The sequence below is a fragment of the Pelophylax lessonae genome (genome assembly GCF_965119305.1).
Source record: "Pelophylax lessonae genome assembly, chromosome: 3".
Classification (NCBI taxonomy): domain Eukaryota; kingdom Metazoa; phylum Chordata; class Amphibia; order Anura; family Ranidae; genus Pelophylax; species Pelophylax lessonae.
In genome coordinates this window covers 398,058,766-398,084,168 of record NC_138770.1, presented here as the reverse complement: position 1 = coordinate 398,084,168, position 25,403 = coordinate 398,058,766, and the positions used below count along the sequence as shown (strand labels likewise).

At 43.8% G+C, this 25,403-nt stretch overlaps 1 protein-coding gene across 3 annotated transcripts in view; it reads left to right on the top strand.

Moving 5' to 3' along the window:
• Positions 1 to 25,403, top strand: part of CDK19 (cyclin dependent kinase 19) — a 420,668-nt gene that overhangs the window by 248,693 nt on the left and 146,572 nt on the right. For all 3 annotated transcript variants that reach the window (XM_082249930.1, XM_082249929.1, XM_082249928.1), the window contains exons 5-6: positions 1,766 to 1,823; positions 13,483 to 13,614. In XM_082249930.1, coding sequence (XP_082106056.1) covers positions 1,766 to 1,823; positions 13,483 to 13,614 — 190 coding nt within the window. The remainder of the gene's footprint in view (positions 1 to 1,765; positions 1,824 to 13,482; positions 13,615 to 25,403) is intronic.

The window sequence follows — 25,403 nt, the reverse complement described above, 5'->3', positions numbered from 1 at the left end:
TATAGTTGTACAAGGTAAAAACAGACCATTCCAGCACACAACAAGTTACAGCCCTCAATGGCCTCAATCAAGTTGTCCAAAGGATGCAGATGTAGACCAATGGTCGTGCAAAAGGGATCCTGCAGCTTGCAGCAAAAGATCCGGGAAGATCCAAAGAGCTCAAACAACAAAAAAGAACAGCAGCACGGGATCCTCATTAGCAAGTTAAAAGTAATTTATTGCACAAATAAAAATAGCACACTTACATATTAGGTTCTTGACAGTCAGCATGGAATAGGTTGAAAAACCATAGGAAGGCTTGCAAGTGTCAGCAGCTGTGATATGTGAGCTGGCATGAAGGAAGCCTGGTTTGACAGCTGTCAGAGCCGCCAGTGTCTGGCATTCTCCACTACTGTTCCCTGCCTCATGGCAACCCCTAAATGCTGTAGGAGACATGGGGGTGGTGCAGGGGGCGGTAACATGTTTCAAAGGTTCATACATTCTTTGTCATAACCGCAAGCCTTCCTATGGTGTTACCACCTATCCCATGCTCATTGTCAAGAGCCTAAAATGTAATTGTGCTATTTTTATTTGTGCAATAAATTACTTTTAACTTTTTAATGAGTATCCTGCGCTGCTGTTCCTTTTTGTTGTTTGAGGTTATCTATAGTTAGGCTTTTGGCAGTTTTTTTTTTTTTTTTTTGCCGTGTTGCCCACCCCTGTTTTGGACCTCTTTTTGAACAACCCAAAAGTCTATAAATCTTGTGTCCCTCCATGAAAAAGAAAAAAAAACATGATTTTTGTACTCTCTATAAAAATGTTTTCTTACCGTTCATTTAGAGAGAAGTCAAACCCCTTTAAGTCTATTTTGATCTTGGTACTGCTTTGTTATAAAACTGGGAATAGGTTGGGTCATACCAGGCGGGTCATAGTTTTCTTTCTTGTTTGTCAGTGTCCAGATCCTCTTGTAGATGGTATTATAACCCAAATACCTCTACAGTGAGTAAAAAAAATCCTTTTTTTCAAAGAAGCCGTATGCTTTCATATGTGTCACTTCCGACACCTAGTTTAATCAATCAATCATGGTGATCAAGGGAAGTGTTGTGAAAAAAAAGTCCACTGCCTCTTGTTCTATGGCTCTTCTCTCCCTACAGAGAATTTTGAGGTTTGCAGGGAGACCACTTTGTTTTGTACATTGTTATATGTACATTTTTTTGTAATTTAAATAATGTATAAAAGCATATTTTTTATTTATTTTTTTACAAATGTCCCCAGTTTAGACCCCTAATTGAAGAACTAGATTAAGTTGTGGCATGATTTATTAAATCACTAATGTAATTAATTATAAATGATGTGCATAGTGTTATATTTAATTATGTAATTGTTTATAGCCATTACATGGCAAAAGGAAAAGAATAGCACTTTGAAAACTGCACTTTTTTTTCAGCTAGTTTACCAGTGTAATACTTAAAGCTATTAAAATATATATACGTTAATGCATGTTTTCACATTCCTAAATGTATAATGAAAATATGCATGCCATTTTAGTAGTAAATACCAAATTAAAACCTTATATACCCTGTTAAAACTTTTTAAAACATCTAAAGGTATATTGCTAAGTAAACAGACGCATACTAACATTTCGAAAATTGATCTGGTTATATAGACTTAAAAGGGTTAACCTTGCTAAGACTGAACCCATTTTCTATGCAATCATAAATGTAAGTTTAAAAAGGGACAATAAAGAGATTTATTAGCTTAATTAAATCGATTTTATGTCTTGCAGAAGCCAGCAAACATCCTTGTAATGGGGGAAGGTCCTGAGAGAGGAAGAGTCAAAATAGGTAAAAAAAAGGCATAAATGCTTTTCTAAATGTTTTTTAATACATGAATATGTTTGATCAGAAGTAAACAGCTGTTTATTTTAAAGATACATTTTAAAGGACCAGTGAAACTAAAGCAAAATATTTCATGCTAAAGAGAAATTAAAACATTCCTAAATTTTGCATAAAAAGTACTTATGCCTATACAGAAATAAGGTCTTTAAAGTCTAGGTATTTTTAGCTTAATGCACTCTTTGAATTAAGGTAAAACACACCCCACTACTTCCTTCCCCCCAAAAACTTACCTGACACCTTTCACGATTTAGCTCTGTCCCTGCTGGCAGCCCTGCTCCCCTCTCTTCCTGGATTTACTGAGTGTAGCGGGAACCATATGCTCCTGCTGCTGCTTTGCTACCTGGCTGCACATTTTTCTGTTCTGTGTTAAAGGAAAACTGCACTTTCACCCAAAAAATTGTGTAACTTTTTTATTACTAAACAAACGATATTGTAATTTAATGTGAATAAACATTTTAATCCACAGATGCAATTTTCTAAAATTGTCAAACTAAAAAATGTTACTGCAAAATTACAAGCAATATCATTTTTTGATTGTGTAATGGCCCATTGCTTTTGACAGCAGAATGTACTGCATTGAAACTGTATTGTATGGACTGGCATTGATTTAAAGTGGTTGTAAAGGCTCAAGGTTTTTTACCTTCATGTATTCTATGCATGAAGGTAAAAAACCTTCTTTCTGCAGCAGCCCCCCAGCCCCAGGCTCTGAGGAAGAGGCTAAGCCTCGAAACGCGTTAGCCATTACGAATTCAAGGGACAAATTACCCTCGGATCCAATTTTTTCTTTTTTAATTTCTTTATTGAGAACAAAGCACCGTACAAAAAGGCAGTAGGAGGACGGGAACAAAGTCACTCCAGTTAACAGAAAAAGTCAACAGTGAAATACAGCAGCAGTCAGGCACGAAAGTGAACATGGTGATGACAAATACGCTGTGACCATGTACAGATCTATGCAGGTGCCTCATGAGAACAATCTGCAAAAATATAGCAAAGGAAGGTGCACTCGGTGCATTTGCATGCCAGGGGAGGCGCAAAGATGTGCCGCCAACCCCTAACCGAGGACACCTTGCATATCGCCTAGGAGAGGCGGGTCCAGATACAGCAATGAATGACAGGTAACATAACTGGCAATGAATAAACAGCCACGTAAGAACAAAAGGGGGAGAAGGGGGGACACGGGAAGGGAGAGGGGGGGAGGGATGGAGGAAAGAACGGAAGGTACAAGTTGAAGAAGGGGGAGAGAGAAGAAAAAAAAAGGGGGGGAGGGCCGGGACGTGGACACCAAGGCACCTACCCGGCGAAGGCCCAACAGACCGCCGTAGCCTAACCAATGGCCTGTAAGTACGCGTCCGTACATGTGAAATGCACCCAAGGCCGCCAGCGGTCCCTTGTGAGTTCTTCGGTGTTTTTCAAAGTTGCAGTCAGGTCCTCCATACGGTGGGTTTCCACTATCTTAGAGAACCATAACTTCCGAGTGGGGGGTTTAGTCTGTCTCCACAAGGCTGGGATGCAGGCCTTTGCGGCATTGAGGAGATGGATTGTCAAAGACTTCCGGTATTTCTGAATTGGCCTCCCTGTAAGGTGCAATAGGCACAGTGCAGGGTCGTCTCCCACCTCAACCGCAGTAAGCTGTTTGATGACTGATGCTACCTCGCTCCAGAATGCCCGCAGTGAAGGGCATTCCCAAAAAATGTGAAGCATTGTCCCTCCCTCAGAGCCGCATCTCCAACACCTGTCAGGGCAATCCCCGCTCATTTTGTGGAGGACCGCAGGGACCCTGTACCACCTGGTGAGAATTTTGTAACTGATTTCTTGGGATTTGCAAGCCAGGGAGGCCTTGTAGGCGGGGGTCAGGATCTTTTCCATCTGCTTGGACGTGAAAGAGACGTCAAGGTCGCGCTCCCATTGTTTCAAGAAGGGCAATTGTGATCCCCCGTCCAGATCTAGAAGGAGGGAGTAAAGGAAGGACAGAGCATGTCTGGGGGGGTCACCATCTCGACACAGGGCCTCGAACGGCGTCAGTGGCCGAGGAGTGTAGCCTGTTTTCTGCATATGGAGGAGGAAGTGTCGGATCTGTAGAGCACTGAGGGGGTCGAAGGAAGTCCCCGGCCAGGCCACGATCTCCGCGTGAGAAGGAACGCCGCCCCGCGGCCACACATCCATGAGGCGGGTCCTCCCAGACTGGGCCAATGCCCGCACTCTGGCACTCGTGCATCCCGGGGGAAAGTCAGGGTTGCCCAGGACGGGTATTAGTGGGGAGGGCGAGGGGGCGACCGACGGGTGCTGTTGTATTCGTCGGGTCTCTCGGAGTGTGGCCCCGATCGTCGGGTGAGAGAAGCTCTGTAATAACGGAGGAGGTCCGGCAGACCCATGCCCCCCCTCACCTTGGGGAGGGAGAGGATCCGCATCCCGATCCTAGGGGATCTAGAGGCCCAGATGAAGGATCGAAACAGTGCCCGCACCTGGGTAAAAAAAGTAATAGGGACCGCAATCGGCAAAGCCTGGAGGACATAGAGGAGTCTGGGGAGTACGTTCATTTTAAGGGCACTGCAACGCCCAAACCAGGTTAGCGTTAGCAACTGCCAAGTTCGAATATCCGCCTTGAGGGTTCCCAGGAGAGGAGGAAAATTTGCCTGAAAGAGGTCGAGTGGATCCGCCGTGATGCGAATCCCCAGGTACACCAGAGACTTGTCGGCCCAGTGAAATGGGAAGGAGGACCGGAGGGCGCGCTCGGCCGCCGCAGGGGAGGAGATATTAAGTGCCGCAGACTTAGTGAGATTGATCTTGTAATTTGAAAGTTTACCATAAACATTGAGAGCGTGCAGAATATTCGGAAGTGACGTGACGGGGTTTGTGACAAAGAAAATCAAATCGTCCGCGTAAGCAGCCACTTTATGGTGGCCGCCTGCTAATTGTAGGCCTGTGATATCTGGATTCCCCCGGAGCGTGCAGAGAAACGGTTCAAGGGCCAGAACAAAGATCAGGGGGGACAATGGGCAGCCCTGACGAGTACCGTTCGTTATCGGGAAAAAATCTGACCGCCATTCATTGACCCGTACCGCCGCCGAGGGTGAGGAGTAGAGGGCCAGGATGCACTGCAGCAGCTTGGGGCCCAGGCCAACGTGGGACAGGGTGGCCCTGATAAAATCCCAGGCCACCCTGTCAAACGCCTTTTCGGCGTCGGTGGAGAGGAGCACCATCGGGCGACGAGAGGAACGAGCGAAATGGATAAGGTCAATCACCCGGGTCGTATTGTCCCTCGCCTCCCGTAGCGGTACAAAACCCTCCTGGTCATAATGGATCAGGTGCGGTATGTGGGGCAGAAGTCTGTTGGTGAGAATCTTAGCGAATAGCTTAAGATCCGCATTGAGAAGGGAGATGGGGCGGTAACTGCCGCAGGAGGTGGGATCCTTACTATCCTTGTGTAGAAGGGTAATATATGCCCGGAGGGAGTCTGCGGGCAGAGAGCCGCCCTCCCTGACAGCGTTGAAATGAGCCAGAAGGGGAGCGTTGAGACTTGCCGCAAACTGCTGATAATAGGGAAGAGTAAAACCGTCGGGGCCCGGCGCCTTGTGCGGCTTGGAGGTGGAGAGAGCCAGGGTTAGTTCATCCTCTGTAATCTCCCCCTCCAGGTCGGCCGCTTGTTCCTCCGACAGGGAGGGCATGCCAGATCCCCGGACGTAGGCTGCGGCCGCAGCCAGACCAGGCGAATCCGGTGAAGGAGGACCAGAGGAGCGAAGGTTGTACAAAGAACGGTAGTAACCGCAAAACTCGCCGCCAATGTATGGACCCTCCGCCCCAAGGTCGACTGCACCTGGGCGATGACGGTGCGCCGCCTGGGACCACGCAGGGCACGAGCCAGCATCGTCCCAGGCTTGTTTGAATACTCATAAAAGTGACGCCTGGTCCAGGCCAGGCTCCGCACTGCTTTGTGGAATAACAGGGTATTCAGTTCCTCCCTAGCTCGAGTGAGGGGCACCAAGTGTTCCGCCGCCAGGGATCGTTTATGGGACGAGTTCAACGTGTCAATGCGAGCTAGGAGGGCAGCCACGGCGCTCTCCCTCTCCCGCTTCCATTTTCGACGAGAGCCCGCACAAATGAGGACCCCCCGGATGACACACTTGTGGGCCTCCCAGACGACCGAGGGCGACAGGGAGGGGTCTGCATTATCCGCAAAGTATGCTGACAGGGCCGCGTCGATCTCCGCCCGCACCTCTGGACACTGAAGGAGCGATTCGTTCAGTCGCCAAGTCGGGGGTCTCGGCGGTCTAGAAACCCAGTTAATGGTGAGGTGGACAGGGGAGTGGTCAGACATGGAGAAGGGAGCAATATGAGTGGAAGTGACCAGGGGGAGAGCGCTCTGAGGGATCAGGAAATGGTCTATTCTGGTATAGGTGTTGTGTGTGGCAGAATAGTAGGTGTAGTCCCTCTCACCTGGATGCATCAGTCGCCACGGATCCACCAGGTCGAGGAGGGAGAGTTCCAACTTCAGTCTGCGTAGCTGTGCATAGGAGAGATGAGAGGACCCTCTCGCGGTGTCGAGGAGGGGCTCAGGAGCAAAGTTGAAATCGCCTCCCATAACAAGAAAGCCTTCCCGGAAGTCCAAGACAATCGGAGTTAGGTGCTGCAAAAATGACAACTGGTCAGTATTAGGTAGATATACATTCACCAATGTAACCAACTGATGTCCAATAGCGCCCTTTACCAGCAAAAATCTGCCCAGGGGGTCTGCCTGCAACGCGGAGAAGGACCAGGGGGTAGACTTGGAAATGACAATACTCACCCCCTTGGACTTCGGTATGGGCGAGGGGGCGTGATACACCCAAGGGTAGTCCCTACTGTACAACTTGGGAACTGAGTCCACTCGGAAATACGTCTCCTGTAGAAAGGCCACGTGGGAGCGACTGCGTTTGAGGTCGGACAACAACCGGGATCGCTTTTCAGGGGTGGAAAGCCCCCGAACATTCAGTGAGGTCAGCTGGTACCCCGGTGGCGGGCGCGCAGGTAGGGCCGGCATGGCTAACACTGGCGCCCACGGTCCGGCCACAAGGAGAGATGGAAAGAGGAGAGAAGAAAAAAAAAAGGGGGGGAGGAAAAGGGAGGGGGGGGGAGAAAAGAGGAGGAGAAGCAAATGGACTTGGATAAAACCTGTGAGGTAAAGGGGGATGAGAGTAGAGGGAGGGAAACGAGAGGAGCACAGACAGAATCAAGTAAACCGTGTATCAGGACAAATACTACAATGTGGTTAAACGTAACCGTGCGCAACCAAGCGCAACCTAGTTCGGGGAAGTGGAAGCGGTGAACTCTATGAGAGAAGCTGGAGATGTGACCCGACGGTGTCAGCCCTGAAAATAGAACGGGAACTGAGGCCCCAGGGTCAGGTGTCCAGTCGGATGGGGAAATGGTTACCGTAGGTGACAATCAATGCAGAACCAGACCCATATTAACATGCCCAAAGCAGTAGCCTCAACAGTACATTCAGCAGGTTCCCCCCCACCGCCCCCCGCCCCCAAAAGCAAATAACATGCTACTCCCTCCGCCCCCAGCAGGACACCGCCTGAGAAGTGGTAATGGGCCCTAAACCATAGTCAACAGTAGTGTGAGGGCCCGTCGAAAATCCAAGGCTCTCCAAGCAACGGCGGCTGGGGGGCACACTGCAAGGAAACCGGCCCACAAGCGGTCGTGGTCCAGGGGGGAGGCAACAATACCTATGGGGCATCCATAGGCCACCCAGGGGGGTGGCGGGGAGGGCAAGGGAGAGACAGTGGCTAGGGCCAGGGGACCATCAGTCAATCAGGGAAAAGGGGGAGTACCGCCTGGAGGGTCCTACAGTTCGTGGGATGCAGCCCTCGGATCCAATTACTGAGGACTGCGTTTCTTATGTGATATGCTTTTAACCAAGAACTCGTTTGCGAGTATTTTTAATCTTTTTACTTTTAAATAAACCAACCAAAGGATAATGCACTAGGCCTGTGCGCCCCTGTGTTTGTTTGTTGTTTACAAATGATTGAGTATTCAAAGTGAACATGGCTTAGCCTTTTATAATAAAGGCTATATCTCTATTTAGTAAGGAAATCAACCCCTCTGAATCACATTTTAAGCATGTCCTAAAATGCAATTTTAATTCTTGGTGAGATTCTCTCTCCTCCATTTCTGAAGGAATGGGGACACTGCAGCTGCTCAGTTTACAGCACTCTGGTTTTTCTCGTGCTTATAATGAAGCCTGACCCTCCCATTGGAAAATCAGTTTGAGAAAGGGCATAAACAAACAGCAATTTCTTCAGAACAGAGAAAACCCTTCAAATTAATGCTAACCTAAAGTTGTCTTTTTTGCCTCAGCTAAACTGATGTTACACTTTACATTCATTAAAAGAGGCTTAACAATAACAACTGGCATTATTCAGATGCATTATTAGTCAGGAAGTCATCACCTCTTGCCATATCATTGTTATAAAAATGAGTTCTGAAATGATATATTATTTCATGTTATTAAAACTGTTTTTATAAAGAAACATGTATTTAAATATTTTTAAATTGAAAAATTTGTGTGTGTTTATTTTCCCCATTTTCAACAAGCCTAAAGATATTTCACACAATGATTATTTTCATTTAAATTCACTGTACTCGATGTACAGTAGCAAGAAAAAGTATGTTGAAATTGAAGTATGTGGAATTAACTGATTTTTCTGCAGTAATTTGACATAAAATGGCATCTGATCCTAATCTAAGCTCAGCAATACACGGTTTGAATCTCAGCCTGTTAAACAGGAAAAGGGCAAGATTCGAACCATTCTTTGGCAGGCTAAATGTACCAAGCTGATCTATCAACTTGGGTACAACTAGCCTGCCAGATTCACTTGCGATTATCGCAAGTGGCTGCTACAGCCATTAGTGATAATCACTGTCTTCTCCCAGCGGGGACAGCTTTCTCCACCCACTTCCGCATCATGCAATTGCTTGGCAGAAGGGATTCCCCTGACAACATTGTCTGTGGGAATCGTGCAAAGAAATTCACACCATTTATGACCTGCCTAAGTCACAACAGATACACACAATGGGATTGATTTACCGAAACCGGAGAGTGCAAAATCGAATGCAGCTGTGCATGGTAGCCAATTAGCCTCTTACTTCAACTTGTTCAACTAAACTTTGACAAAAAGAACGTGAAGCTATTTTGTTTACATGCAGAGCTGCACTACATTTTGCACTCTCCAGTTTTAGTAAATCAACCCCAAGCTGATAACACACAGACAATAATAATACACCCAATCTCTTATAAGCTTAAACGTGGAATATCAATATTTTCAAATCTGCAGTTTTTATTGAAAAAATATCTGAAGGTACATGTTCAGGCACTTCCTGTGATAGGGTGACAAGGCTCTGTCCTGTCTCCATATTGTGCTCCTGTGTTGTAAGTCTGTCACATATCTGTTCCAGTCTAGACTACAAGGAGCAGTTTTAATACCCATTAGGTAGGCATGACCCACTGTTGTCTCCATAGGGAAACCCGCACTAAGAATTGCTCTTAGCCACCCCTGAAGTATATGCATGAAGACAAGTGGTTTTAAAGAGGTATATGGATAGTAGAAGCACTGAAATGGGACAAATCATGAAAAAAAAAAGATAGAAACGTATATTTTATTTAAAAGAATATACCAATATTTATGATAAATAGTGCTTTAGCAAATTACATATATGATGCAACCTGTAGATCACTTAGCCCATCTGTTTTTGTTTTATTATATTTTGCTCTTAAAAGTAAATCCATTTTTTTTTCCACTGCCTTTAACAGGGCAAGCTGTCCAACACAAGTGTCCATTACAGGGTTTGAGATGAGCCATACTGCACTGGTGTTTATATATAAAAAAAGAAAATAGTACGCTTTATATATATATATATATATATATATATATATATATGCATTTTGAGTGGCAGGAGTTACACTATTAATGGTGCAGCAGTTCTCCTTTATATTATTTGTACTTATAAATATATCATTCACATAGCAGTGCATTCACTTTTTACACTATAATGCACTGGTGTTATTTACAATGGTCAACGGTCTGATTGGACCCCCCAGTCTCCTTTATGGAGCGGAGGGTGTCAACAGACATGTGTCCATTGACACCTGCTGTCATTCGATCCTATCCGACCCATTCCCCATCCATCTGGCAGATGGGATGGCAGTAGTGTGTAAACGGACAGGTGGTCTGTTTACATCTGACCACCGATAGAGGAGAGCGGGCTGTGTCTGTATCTGCTCTGCATAAGCAAAGCGGATTTGGACCAGCAATCCGCCTGCTCAAGCAGGAATCAGCAGACAGATTCCCCGCTAAGTAGATGGACTCCACGGAACCCGTCCCGTGTGGAAGAGGCCTAAGGTTACTTAGATAAAAAAAACAGGGGATACTACTTTAGTGAGATGTGACCCTTGTGCTGCATTGTCTTTGTTTTAGCAGAAATCTTCCTCCTCTTATGCCCCCCTACCCCCGCCACCATAATATTTTGGTACAGCTGGGGTTAATAGAACCAAGGGATCTTTCACCGGCACTCATTCCGCCAACTACTGCATTCAAAGAAGCCGGTACTACATATACTATGACTGAAGTAGGATCTATGAGTGGAGGGGGCGGACCTTTCAATCATCCACCCATCCTACATTCATAGATTCTTTTTCATTTATAGAAGCTGAAGTACGGTATGAAGGAGCTGGCAGAAAGGATGGAAAGTGCCTGTGACAGCGCTCTTAGCTCTAACAACCCCCACCGCACAGGAAGATTACCGCAGGGGTGGGGGTATTAGAGAAGGAAGATCTCTGCTAATTGAGGACACAGCAGAACAAGGGACACATCTCACTGAAGGTAAGTAATATCACTTGTGCTATTTTTTTTTTTTATTATTATTTATTTATTTATTTAACTAAACATAGGCTTTAGTCATACAGTATAGGACACAGGATCCATAATCTTAGTCATTGGTTATATTCAGCTTCCTTGAGGTGACTGGACACTGGAATAAAAAAAAAAACAAGAAAAATAAGCTGCAGGGGCATCCATCATATAACCCCCTCCAAATCCCAGCAAGCCTCTTGAGAAGCTTACCTCTTTTCTTCAATATTTCTGCTCCATGCCAACTGTGGATTTCCTTATGCAATTTTCTGAATCTTGGTTGATCCTTGGAGGACTGTACCGGGACCCTGGCTGGAAGAAAATGCTAGGTTGGTCTGTAACATTGCTTTGGGCACTGGATCCTTCTTGGGTGTGCACCTTGGCATGTAGTACACCACATTCAGTTAGCCACAGAGTGCTATACAGGTCCAAGGCCATGGTCCACCAGCCAGTGGAGCCCTGTCCTTGAAGCCTCTTTGGAGAATATGCCCATCAAGGATGATGAAGCCAGGATGGGGTATGTGCAATAACGACAATAGCACAGCTATTCTTGGACACTTCCTGTGTCTCAACTACTTATAATGCCCAGCACAGAAGGCTTCATCTTTTATTCTCTGCAGTAGTAAAGGTTGTGCATACCCCTTAAGGGACATCTGGCACCACACACGGTAAAGGTAACTCTTTGGACACATAGATCAAAGAAATCACTGGGGGTAAGAATGCTCTCTTGTTTCAGAAAAAAAGGCTAGCACCCCCACAGGAAGGCCTTTGTCTCCTGAGACTAGAAAGAGTTCCTTTCAAGCCTCAAGCTTGAAGTCTAAACTTGGATCATACTTCTGTTGAAAAGGCTGGATCTCTAAAACCTACCAAGTCAGGGACTAAGCCTTCTTCCCAATGATGGGGCACTCCTTCTTGACCATCTCATTCCGAGAGATCTCAGACGTTTGGACCAGGGTGTCATATGCAGGGGCTTCAGACTAGAGAGTTCCAGACCCTGCACCTCCCAGCTTTATACTCTTGAATTTGCCATCTTCCCCGCAAAGACCAGATAACAGATCTACACACTGTTATCATAAATTGCACTCATAGAGGATTGTTACCCCCATTGCAGACAAGGATCAATTCCAGGCTTTCCACTTGAGCCTATTTAATGTTTCAAGGCAAATAGAAGTACTTGCCCCATTTTGGAAGACTCTCATCTGGTTCCTAGCAGGTCCAAATGTTTTGCATGGAATCTGCTAGGTCAGTCATTGCCTCCCTTCTACTAATGTGCTTAATTGCATATCCCCATCACCATCTCTCCACCTCATCAACACTATCTCATTTTGCTGTGGGCACACAATATTACCAATCTGCCCTTCCCTTTTGCCTGTCTATGGCACCCCAGGTCTTCATCAAATTTGTCCTAGATCTTCCTTGCTCTCTGAGAATTTAAGACCAGTCCACCCAAACCCTATCAGCCAATGACAGTTCAGACTCTGCAGAGGTTTGGATCCTCAACCTACAAAAGTCATGTCTGGACCCAACTGCATGGAGAACTTGGTCCAGATATTGCATACAGCCCTGTCCAGGATTCTCCTGCTGCAGTACAAACTCCTTTCCCACTGCTCACATGCTCAGACCCTTCGATCCCAGAGGCTGTCCTCAGTTTGTGTCTGCATGAAGGTTCAGGGTCTGATTGTAGCGTCCTTCAAGGCAGAATAATACGCAGTTTCATTCCAGATCATTGCAACTCAATATTCTGGATGCATGGAACAAACTGACTCGGACTATTGACTGCCCCATGTGTCTAACTTGCAAGGCCAGACTCTACCTAATGTGGTAAATTTCCAACCTGACACTGGAGTCAGAAAAACACATTCTCCCGAACCTGTGGAAAATTCTTTCAATGAATGCCAGCCTGTTGGGTTTTGGAGAAGCCCTGGATGATCCCTTGGTGCAGAGGTCATGGTTGTCAGAGGAAGCTTGACTTCCCATCCACATCCTGGACCTCAGGGCAATTTGGTTTTCCCTTCAATGCTGGACTTCTCAGCTGCAAGGTCACCCAAACAAAATCCAGTGAGACAATGCCACGGTAGTGGCCTGCATCAGCCATCAGGATTTTGTCAAATGTTGTGCTGCCCAATGAGAAGTGGATGTGATTCTGACTTGGGCGGTACTGCATGTTCGGGTCCTGTCTGCTGTCCACATCCAAGGCATAGAAAATTGGCAGGCAGACTTCATTTGGTCATCTTTATATTCCTAAAGGCTAGGAAGTCGACTTCTTGCAAATCTACCACCGCCCATGGAAGGCCTAGGAAATTCCATTCTAGAAAGTAGTTTTGGGGATGCTTCCTGTCTTTCTCTCATTTCTTAGTTAAGGTATTTGTGCTTTGGTGCTTCAAGCTGCTCTGAGTTCTGTGGAGCCCTTTCTGGACCTGTTGTTACATGGGCCTTTTAGCATTTGTTTGCTGTGTTGCCCACCCCTCAGTTGAATTGTTTTTGGATGCCTCATAGTCATAGACTACAGATCCTGTGTGCTGTACTGTAAGATTAAGAGGAAGCCTAAAGCATTATGTTCTTCGGGAAAGGTAAGTATTTAACCCTTTCAGTTATCAACCCAAACAAGACCAAGTCTACGTCAGCTGTTTTTCTGATACACGTGTAGCAGAAGCAGTCATAAACCCTTTCTGTTGTCAGGTCTGGAGTAAGTAAAATGTTTTATTTTTTATTTGTAGCTGACATGGGCTTTGCTCGATTATTCAATTCTCCATTGAAACCACTAGCAGATCTGGATCCAGTTGTGGTTACATTTTGGTACAGAGCTCCAGAGTTGTTGCTTGGTGCAAGACATTATACTAAGGCTATAGGTAAGAAATGAAGTTAAAACAGAATATTCTGTGATTGTTGCTATTATCTCTCCCACAAAAATCACAAATCTTTGTACTTTCCTTCTAGCAGGAATGTATACATTGTTTAATGTCTAAACTGTACAAGACTAAATTAATAAAACTTCTTACAAAAAATGTATTATTTTATGGTCAAGAAATAAAATGTGTTGATGGAATATTACCCAACACACATTTCTTTCAGAACATCTGAACAGGTCATGTTGCTATACTTTTTTGTATGCCCACAAAAACACACTAACAATTAGGAACTGTACTTTTAGATCATTTTATTTTAGTAATAAAGATTATTATGAGTGACACAAAAAAAAAATCGCAAAAACATGTATGCGATCATCCATTTTGTGTACATCTGTCAATATCTGAAGGTGCAATGCAGGCACCAAGAGAGGACTTTCTATAAATTTATACAAAGCAAGAATTGACACTTCCTGGTAGTATGGATTTTTGTCCCTGCTCTTTTCACATCACACGTGCTCCTTCTGGCCCACTTTATTAAAGACAGCCTTACTGTTAAATTAGAACATACCGGAGATGACAAGGGTACATTGACAGTGTCAGGAAGCCTTGAAAGTCAATTAAAGGAGCCTAGAATTCAGGTCTTGCAGGCTGCATTAGAAGGGAATTAAAGGTATTAGCAGGCATTGCTTGACTCTTGCTGGAGTCTGCTCAATACTCTTGGGGGTACTAGCAAGTGTAGTTTAAAATAACTCTATTTTAGAAAAAAAAAGTCATCAATGTCTGTCAGATCATCTAGCATTGCTTGCTATATCTAAAGCATATCTGCTACTGGTACTCTCACATAAATCTAGTACTTGTAAAAAAGGAGCACAAGTGTATTCCCTCAGCTGTGGCCCCCATGCAGTGCTTAGAGCCTGAGTAGCCAGTCACTAGGTCCAAGCACTGTCACATAGTCATACCAGTACCCAGTCTTTCACAAAATTGGTAATTGCTTAGGAATTTAAGGGGAACTGTGGAACCAGTGGATTGGGGCAGAAAGTGCCTTAAAAAACTCAACAGGCACCTTGTAGTGCCTGCTGTACACCCTCTGTGTTACCTTGTTTAGGGTTTTTGTCAGTTTGGAGCCACTCCAACTTGGAAATCTGCCTAAAGTTTTACTAAACCCAGGACCCTGGATTCCCTATATCTGGTCTCCCACAGTACACAGAACAGGAAAATCTAATTGTTTTAGTAAATATAAACCGCAAAACACCTTTTCTCATTAACAGTATATAGCAGTCTTGTGACTTCCATCAGTGTCTGGGTAAAGTTTGTAGGAAGAGTTTTCATTCTACTCTGACTGTCCAATCAGGCTGCAGGAGCCCTGACCCCTCTGTCTGGACAGTGCTGATTGGCCCTGTGCTGATCACATGCACCCTTCCAAGAAAAAAGAAAAAAAAAACTCTCTAGCAATACACACCAAACTGAGCATGTTCAGCTTGTCCCATATGCTCTGTTCTTTCAGGAGATGGGTTGGGGACAGTGGAAGAAGGAGAGGATCAGGGAAGACAGGTTCAAACAGTCTTTTTACACAATGCGGAAGATTACACCTTAGGTTCCACAATGAGTATACCAAGTATGTTTTACTGCATGTACAGACTGATTTTACTGTTGTGGGTTTAGTAACACTTTAAGCAGTCCTCTAGGAATACATCAACCATGTTAAAAATGGGAATCCTGTACAACTTGTGTAACAAAAATATGTTCATACATATGATAAGACAGGTTCTCAACATGGCTGTTTTTAGCTGGTTTGGGTAACTGTCTCTTTTATGTAAGATGAGACTGACACCAAACAGTCTTACTTTCCTAGGATGGTGGTGGGGGTTAGAGGGGGCAGTGGATAGATTAGAAAACCACAAAACCATTTCCAATCCATCTATATATACAGTATGTGTGTGTGTGTGTGTGTGTATATATATATATATATATATATATATATTCTTATTGGTCCTCTCTCCCCTTATTTCCTATTTTTTTATTTATTTCTATAATATCTGACATTACCATTAGCCCCGGTTCACATTAGTGCTCCTAAATTACATGCGATCTCATGTGCGGTGCGAATTTCAGCCATACACTTTGTATGGCTGAATTTGCTCCGCATCCGCACTAAACTCGAACACGAGGCTTTTTTTTATCCGCAGCAGAATCGGATCGCATAGTGGTTCACACTAGTGCGATCCGATTCTGTGCGAACTTGCAGATCGCACTGTAATATGCGATCGCAACTGGGGGTGTCGTTAACTTTTAATTGACACTCCCTGCGTATCGCATATGGCAGCGTTCCCGCATCGCACAAATGTGTACCGGCAATTAAATCACCTAATAGTAATGGAACCTCTGTCTTTTTTGTTTGGACTAATAATTGTTTATTATAGAATTTGAAAATAGGAACTGCTGTTTTATTTAAACAGTTCATGAACAAGATGATTTGCCAAGCTCCGATGCCTTTGCTTTAGTGAAATGTTTGCAGTATATATGCATACACAAACACACACATACATACTTCTATGACTTTAGAATAAACAAAGGTCCTTACAGTTGGCATATATGACAATGCAATAAAAACACATACATAAAAGTAAAACAAAAACAACCGGAAACAATTTGATGGAATAATAGGGTAAGGGTTCAGGATTTAAACATCCAAAATCCCTATTTATTGCCAGGAATTATAGAATGTGTTTGTCATATGACCAGGTGGAAAGTAACCAAACGTGGCGTTGATTAGTTTAAGGATTTTTACACCAGGAGTCCAGGAACCAGAAATGTTATGAACTAAGTACCCAGGTGTTTCCTTTCTGAAAGATTTGTGACATTTTTTCCCAATCATTACATTCTATTTTTTTCCTGTTTTAAATGACTGAGTAAAGAAATGTGTCACCCTTGAGTGAATATATGAATTGTGTTTCTGATACAGAAACACAATGTTTACGATCTCAGGGGCACAAGCATTAGTTGTGCCTTCACATCCACACTCATTACATGCATTGTATTGGTATGATGGCCCAAATGTGTGGAAAGAAAGTATTTTGTCCATATCCCCTTGTTTGGTCACTTTATTGTCAGTTGTCAGCTATCACCTTCCCATGACTGCATTATGTGTCAGTCTCTATGAAGCTAGTCATATTCCTATATATTTTTTTTTTTTTAAGTTTCTTATTGCCTGGGACACCAGTAGCTGGGACGTGGTTACTTAAAACCTTCTGTTTGGCTTCCATTATATTTTCATCTTTTTAGCAAACTGAAACTCCTATACTGACTTCACAAGAGATGGCACCAAATGAGGACACGCCAAAGTTTATCCTCACTGCTGAGTTTCTGAAAGTCCTTGTGACACTTCCTGTTATCAAGTTACAATGCTTTGTATCTGGCTTGTGTTCCTGCGCTATCAGCGTGTCACATGAGCTTCCAATTGAGTATATATATATGTAGTCAGGAAGTGGCTACAAAAAGGCACTGAGATGCAACAAAGGATGAAAAAAGGTGAAAGCGAGTATTTTAAGGCATCATGTACACTGCTGCTGATAAACAGACATTTAGGAGCAGTTGGACATTTTTTTTCAGGAGCCCTTGAACTCTCCTCTATGTTCTCTTATCTGTCCATGTACACTGAGTTTTTTATAGTCGTTTAGAGGCGTTTTCTTGAAAGCAAAAAAATGCATTCAGGAGGCATTTCAAACGCCAAATGCTTCTAACAGCTTGCAAACGTGTCTAAACATGATAGAAGCGTCTATAGGCGTTTTTGTTTATAGGCGTTTGTAATAGAAAAACATTGCTAACCATTTGCAATAGGAGGGGGGGGGGGTATAAGAGAGAGAGGGGGTTAGAGAGAGAGAGAGAGAGAGAGGGGGTAAGAGAAAGAGAGATTTGGGATCAGTAAAAACTATTATCTGCAAAAACGTTTCTAAACTAAAACGCTGATGAACGCCGGTAAGCTTGGCATGTAAAAGTGGTCTAACGAATGTTTTTTTAACTTCATTCACCAGCCGTCCAGGTCCAGCATCCAGAAGAGGATTTCAAACGTCCAGTGTACATAAGGCCTAAAGTTGAAGATTAGTGATTTATTTTTGTTATTTTTTTTGTCAACAACAGGATGGTACTTATATGAATGATGAGTGTTCAGTGTGTTTGTGGCTGCTCTTTTCCTTGAAATTTTCTGTCCTCAGCCCCTCAAATACCACCAGAGCTGTGATCTTCCAGTGCTGCAAGGGTCAATACGAGTGCCTCTACCTACACCTTCACAGGCACTCGTCAAAAGTGCGGGCAATGCCATCCTTTTCCGCTCCCTGCTCCATTTATAGAAGCTGTACTTCTGGTCCCACAAGGAAAAGCACCGTTTGAATGAAAGTACTGATAGTGAAGCTCTTTAAATGGAGAAGGAGGGCAGAAAATGCAGACATGATAGGCACTTTTAGTGAGTGCCAGTGACAAGTGAAACCACTTGTATCCAGGAGGCAGAGGATTGATGGAAGCAGCAACCAGCACATGGGACACTTATTATTCATGTAGTACCATCCGTGGTGCTGATATAAAAGAATAAAAAGAGGTAAAATCACAAATTTTCAGCTTTAATTAAAAAAAAAAATAATAAAATATGATACAGTGTTTTAGCAATCATCATTTTGTTCAATTAGGGTTTAAATTTGGTGTGCACCATTTAATTTGGTGTGCATCATTACAGAGGTGGTACAGTAGTAGGTCTCACCAGAGTTGATCATGTTGTTCCTCTTGCAAATGCGGTCTGTGGTGGTCAGCTCTCTCATGTGTAAAAAAAAAAAAAATCACCCAAAGCCTAACTGATAATAGTCATTATATAAACCATTGAGTAGCTGCTGTTAAGTCAAGTGTAAAATAACAGTGCATTTTTAACACTGCCTATACTTCCTCTTGATGTTATTTGGACCTTTGAAAGTGTTCAGCGAACATTATCCAAATAAATATCCTGATCACACAAAAGATGACTTTTCTGTCCAAGGATAATAGCATGTTGGCAAATCATCAGGTGGCAGCTGTGTCCCTTACTAGTGTGGAAATTCTTAGATGTGACAGCTCCAGGTGTTGGATGTATTGTGAGAGAAAGTTGCTGGCCAGCCAAGCTCATTCTTAAATAACTATGTGCTTATTGGTATTAGAGGAATGTGAAGTTTAAACAGGTGCAGACATTTATGTCATGTTTTATTATAAATGCCAACCCACACGTACCCTAGTGAATAACTCAGAAGAACTTCCTATCCAACAAAAACATGTTGTCAATGTAGTGTTAGACTGTTGACCAGAGCAAGTGATTCTTGTTTAATCTCTTTAAAACCATTGTCTTGTCAGAAGGCTTTTTTTAATACTTAGTTCAAGATGTGTACCACAAAGTATTTGGGCACAGTTACAGAAGTCTGCATCTCTGCATAGTCTGCAAAAGGGACATTACTTACAGTCAACTTAATGTTCCCCTTGTGCTGCTGGCTGCAGATTCAGTTAAAATATTTTGTCTCTAAACCCTGCCAAAGCAGCCACAATGTTCCAGTGCTGCAGAGGTATATAGAACTGTAGGACCTATGATATGCACTCATCAAGAGTGATGTCTATGCCCGGTCTTTCCAACCCCTCCTCCATTCATAGAAACTGTACTATAGCTTCCATAAAAATGCAATCTGTGAATCCAGGATGGGTAAATGGAGGGTTCTGCCGCCTCCATTCACAGAGTACTTGGATAACCTTCTGCTAAAATACTCCTCAGCCACAAACTTGTTTGCCAACATCCAAAGGAGGATTCAGCTCCTTCAAACCTTTGGCTGGTTAATCATCTTCTGAAAATCTGCCCTCCTACCTCACACCGTCTGGAGTACCTAGCTCTAATCTTGGACACAGCTGAAACCAGAATATCTTAACCATAGTATATTAGACGCTGGCTTATAGAATGGTACCTTCAAGTGATTGGACACTGGCAAGCTTTTGAGGACTTGGCATCTGGGCGTCCCTCCTATAAGCCTACCCCACTCTGCGAGTCCTCAGGTTTTTGCTAGTGTCCTAAGGCCATGGATCTTGCAAGAGTGCTCATCTTAGTGGTGTATGAGGAGGAAGTTTGGACCCTTAATAGGGACCAGAGTCATGGACAGGTAAGACAGGGTTACTCTACATCTCAGACCTTGTCTGTAAAAAAATGAGACCGTGTTTGAAATGTATTAACTTTTACAGTGTAACCTTTTTCAAGCTGGGAGCTAAAATTCAACCATTGGGAGCTCAGGTGGATGACCAGATTTTACATCACACCCCAGGTCACACACATTACTGGCCCTGCTGCCCTGAGCCCTTATAAAGGATTTTGCTGCACCCAGATCACTGCGAACCCATTCCCAGACACTCTCTATTCTGCAACCTACTCCATGAATACTGTACCACACAGGGAAATACCCTCACCCATAGCTATGGTGAAAACCAGACAAAAGGGAGCATAGGAAAACTGCAGGCACACATTTAATCTGCTGAAGGCCCACACAGTGCAAGTGTTGATGCATCCCATGCATTGGAGCAGATGTCAGCTCTAACACTTGTCTTCACATCCAATTCTAGCTCTATTTTATTATTTTGGGCATGCACCAAGAGACCTACCTGACAAAACAGAATTTTCTGCATCTACATCATCATTCATTAGACAAATAACAGTTTAATACAGCCATCTTTGCCCAGAGGTCAAAAACACCAAACCTAATCTTTACCTAAGTTTAATACTGATATGCTTGCTGTAGATGAGGCAGACACAGAAGGGAATAAAATATGACATATGGGCAGTATTGGGATAAGCTGTAGAAGATTTTTCTTCCCCATATTGCCACTATATTAAAGAGAAGCTTCAGGCAACATGCTTGCTAACCTGGAAAAGCTCACTATGGCTGTCTGCAAAAAGCCTTGGCATTGTACAGCTTGATTCTCCTCTGTTTTACCATGACCCTTTGGATATAAATAGATGTGCAAAATCTTTCTAAGCATTCCCTTTTCTTGAACAGATAGAAGTTGCAATCTATAACAACTGGATAAATCTAGGCAGGATTTTCACTCCAGCCAAAATCTTTGCCGAACTCTATCCAGTGGATTTTTGCAAAAAAAAAAAAAAGTGATCATTTCCTGTGGTTGATCCTGCCACCTCATTGTTAAACAATTATCTACCTGTATTTATTAAAGCTGAGTTCACCCTAGTGCAAATTGGATGCGGGACAGGAGAGTATGCTCGGCTTTCAATAAAGCCGGTTCACACATCTCCATGGCGACTGCGAAGTGGATTGCACAGGAGTCCTGTTCATCTTCGGCTCCATTTCAGGTTTGAATTCAAAGAAAAATTCGGGCCTGATTTGTCCCTGAAACGGAGGATAGGGACGCACCAGACCCCTGCTGTGAGCAGTATCTATATTAAATGTGAACCCAGCCTTAAGATGTTTTTTACTTTAAAAATTTTGCAGATAGAATGTTTGAGCTGTAGGGCCAGTATGTGATGTTGTTTCGGGCACTGGATCCTGCGTGGGGTGCTCTCCTTGGCACTTGGTGCAACACAATGAGTCAGCCTTAGATTGCTCTACAGGTTCAGGGCCATGATCCATCACTATGGAACCCAGTCTCTGTGGAGGCCTTCAGCGGTATGCCCGCTGTGTCAGGCAAAGCCTGGACATTATATACAGTCCAGCATCTCAGGTAAGACAGGGTCACCCTCTATTTCTGACAGTTTTTAAAAAAAAACAGGTCTATGTTTAAAATGTATTCACTCCATGGTGCAAACTTTTCAACTTGACACTAAAAATCAACCACTCAGTCTCAGGTGAATGACTAGGTGTTCATCACACCACTGGTCGCACACTTTAATGCCAATTCTGCCTATAGTCCTTATAAGGTACTCAGGCGCATCCCACCCATTCACCAAGAGAATTTGTTGCAAGTTAGTCCACACCTAGGTTATCGTGTACTCCTTATGAACATGATTACCCTATATCCCACACTCTACTCCTTAAATGCCCAATAGGCAAATACTCCCAGTGGTAGCTATGGCGGAGACTAGGTAAAAGGTAGCCAATTCCAAACAGCAGCCAAACATTCACTCTGAGGAAGGTCTGTACAACACTCAACCACAGAGTGAAAATGCTTCCCTTGCATTAGAGCAGGACCTGATTTAAACAACAGTCTCTGCATCCAATTGTAGCTCTATCTCACTTACCTGACTAGGGCAAATTTTTCAGGAAGTATCACAATTCCTAGGACAACTAACAGTTGTAGTACAGCCATCATTGTCCATAACTAGAACTCCATGCTCCTACAGCTCCGCAACCTGTACCTTAGTTGGATCCCAATATACCTGGCCTGGAAGAGGTCGACATAGAAGGGAATGATTAGGACCCAGAGGCAATGGCGAGGAAGATTTCTCACCTCTAGACTCCTATACACCTGATGTTGTGGTTTTGCACAATTTACTTGCCAGTCTAGATATGCTCACTTTATGCTGTGTGCAAAACCCTCAGCATTGTCACACTTCATTCTCCCCCATCTCACATGCTCTTGGGTACAAAAAGACCTGTTTAATCTAAAAAGAAATTCTTTATTTTTGAACAAATAGAATGGGTAATTTATGATTGCTGGGTATTCAATGAAAGAATAATGGAAAGAAAATCATTGCTAAGCTCTATCCAGTTGAAAAATAGTTCACAAAAAGTGGTTTGCAGGTAGTAGATCCTGTCATCTGTTTTAAATATCACACTATACCAACTGAAGATGTTCCTTCCCGCAAAGGTTCTGCAGATGGGAATTTCAAGATGCTCCTAAAGTTTGTCTTTTCACTCGCAGGCCCAGCTCTGAAACCAGCCATTCCTGAAATTTCTGCTTGTCAAACTTCAGCTAACTGGACTATGGAATGAACAACCAACACCATCCTGTATAGCAGGACAGTACCTTAACTGAGCAAATACAGCAATTACCTTCTGCTCTTCTCTGTGTGGATGACCCAGAAAGGTGGTGCTCAATAGTGGTCAACTTGAAATTTATAGGGGACTTCAAGTGCAGTCATCGACACGTTCAGAGGACCGCACAGTAGCAGTGAATCGTTTACACCTTGGCTCCCAAAATTTGCGGTCCTGCTGCTGACCTTCTAGCATATTGCAATGGACGCTAATAAAGTACATAACCCCCAGCAGTGGTGTCAGTGAGTGAAGTAATAATTCCCAACATTGATGTCAATGGATGTAATAATAACCCCCAATTTTGATGTCAGTGGACGCAATAATAAGCCCCAGCATTGGTGTCAGTGAGTGTAATAATAACCCCCAATATTGGTGTCAGTGGACGCAATAATAAACCTCAACATTGGTGTGACTGGACTCAATAATAACCCCCAACATTAGTGTCAGTGGATGAATAATAAACTCTCTCATTGGTATCAATGGACCCAGTAATAACCCCCAGCATCTGTATTAGTGAACACAATAATAACCCTTAATATTGGTGTCAGTAAACCAAATAATAGCCCCCAACATTGGTGTCAGTGGACGGAAAAATAATGCTCAACATTGATGTCAGTGGAGTCAGTAATAACCCCCCAGCATCAGTGTCAGTGGACGCAGCATTGCTGTTAGTGGACGCAGTAACAACCCACAACATTGGTTCAGTGGACCCAATAATATAGGTGTCAATGGACACCGTTATAACCCCCAGCATTGGTGTCCATGCAAACATTGATACCTCCCAGCATTGACATCAGTGGATGCAGTAATAGCTTCCAGCACTGGTGTTAGTACTATTAACCCCCCCCACATTGATGGCCAATGGCAGTGAAATGTAACCCCTCTACCCCCCACAAGCATCGGTTGTCACTGGCAGTGAAATTTAATCCTCCATACATTGGTGGTCAGTGGCAGTGAAAGTTAATCCCTCTCCCCTTACTAACACCCCCAGTGCGGAGGCTTATGGCAGTGAGATAATCCCCACCCCCCTCCTATTGGTGATCACTTACCTACCACATGCTCCCGGGTCGCTCTCTCTCTGTCCCTGGGCTGGGACTTTACTTTGACTGTGAGCGGAGATAACTCTGCCCACAGTACAGCTTCTCATTCAATGCTGGATGCTGTAACACAGGGAGTGTTCCAGCTTTCGCTAAAACCGCTGCCACTCTGTCATCTATATGGTGCTCAAGGGTCAGATTGCTGCAGATTGGGCACCAGGGTCCTTGAACAAGTAATAACACACATTTTCAGAATTTCTCTCATTTTCATTCACATGCACAGAATCTTATGGCTCAAAGCTTGGTCAGTTGAAGCTGCCCATAAAATATGCCTCATACATATGCCCTTTGAAGGAGGACAACTCTTTGGTGAGGTGTTTGACAAACTCATGAAGATGTCACTGGAGGGATGGTTCTTCACAGTGGAAAATTCAAAAAAAACCCTCAGGTGCTTCTACCACTTCAAAATTCAGAGCACCTTGACGTTCTACCCAGGGTTCAACTTCAAAACCTAAGTTCAGCCTTTCCTTTGAGCGTAAGACTTAGACCACAAAACCCACCAAGTTTTCCCCAAATCTCTCTCTGGCCGCCCTAACTCTTCTTACATTTTGTTTCTCGCTAGGTTATAGACATCCCAGACCTGTGGGTTCAATCGGTGGCTTTGAAAAAACACAAACAAGAGTTCAAAACTATACCCCCCCCCCCCGCTTTCTTCCTTTAAATCAAACAAAATCTGCCCAAGGACAGTCAGATTAGCATATTGCCCTGAACCATCAAAATTTTCACAGTACCAATGCCCAACAGGGTGTTTATCCTATCCTAGACCTAAAATCCCTCAACAAATACCTTCAAATTCCAAAACTTTGAATCCACAAGGTCCGTTATTGCCTCTTTGAAACAAAGGGGATACTTGATGTCCTTAGATATCCATGTTGCCTATCTACACATTTCATTTATTTACCTCACCAGCACTTTCTACTCTTTGCATATGCAGTAAGAGATAATCACTTCCAGTTTGTCACACTGCCATTTGGCCTATCCTCTGCTTCCAGAGTATTCACTAATGTCCTTGTACCTTCCTTTGCCCTTTCTAGAATCTAGGGGCATCCAGGTCACAGGTTACTTCATTGACTTTCTTCTGAAGGGCTCATCTCCCTTCCATCTTTAAATGTGCACAGGTTTTCAGCTTTTTGATTGGGTGGTAAACTTTCAAAAATCCTCTCCCCAACCTTCTCTTCTCCAGTAATGCTTGGGTCTCATTCTAGACACATCTGAAGCAAAGGTATTCCCTCCAGGGAATAAACTGCTTTCTCCCATAGCTCACGCTTGTAACTTGAGATCAAAGAGATTCTGCATTAAAGTTCAGGGTCTCATAGTAGCCTCCTTTGAGGCTGTTCCGTTTGCCCAATTTCAATAAATACCTCTCCAACACAACATCTTGTTGGTATGGAACAGGCAGGCTCTTGATCTACTCATGCTTCTGTTCAACCAGGCAAGGAATTTCCTAGCCTGGTGGATCTCCAGCCAGTTAACCACAGGGAAGTCTCTCCTTCCATATCACTGGAAATAATACCAACAGATCCCAGTCTTTTAGGCTATGAAGGACTGTTCCAGTACCTCACAATTCAGGGAACGTGATCATCGGTGGAAGCCAAGCTCCTCATCAACATCCTGGAGCTCAGATCATTTAGAATTGCTCTGCAGCACTGGACACCCCTTCTGCAAGGACACTCAAAAAGGGTGCAATTAAACTCCATATATGTCCTATATCAGCCAC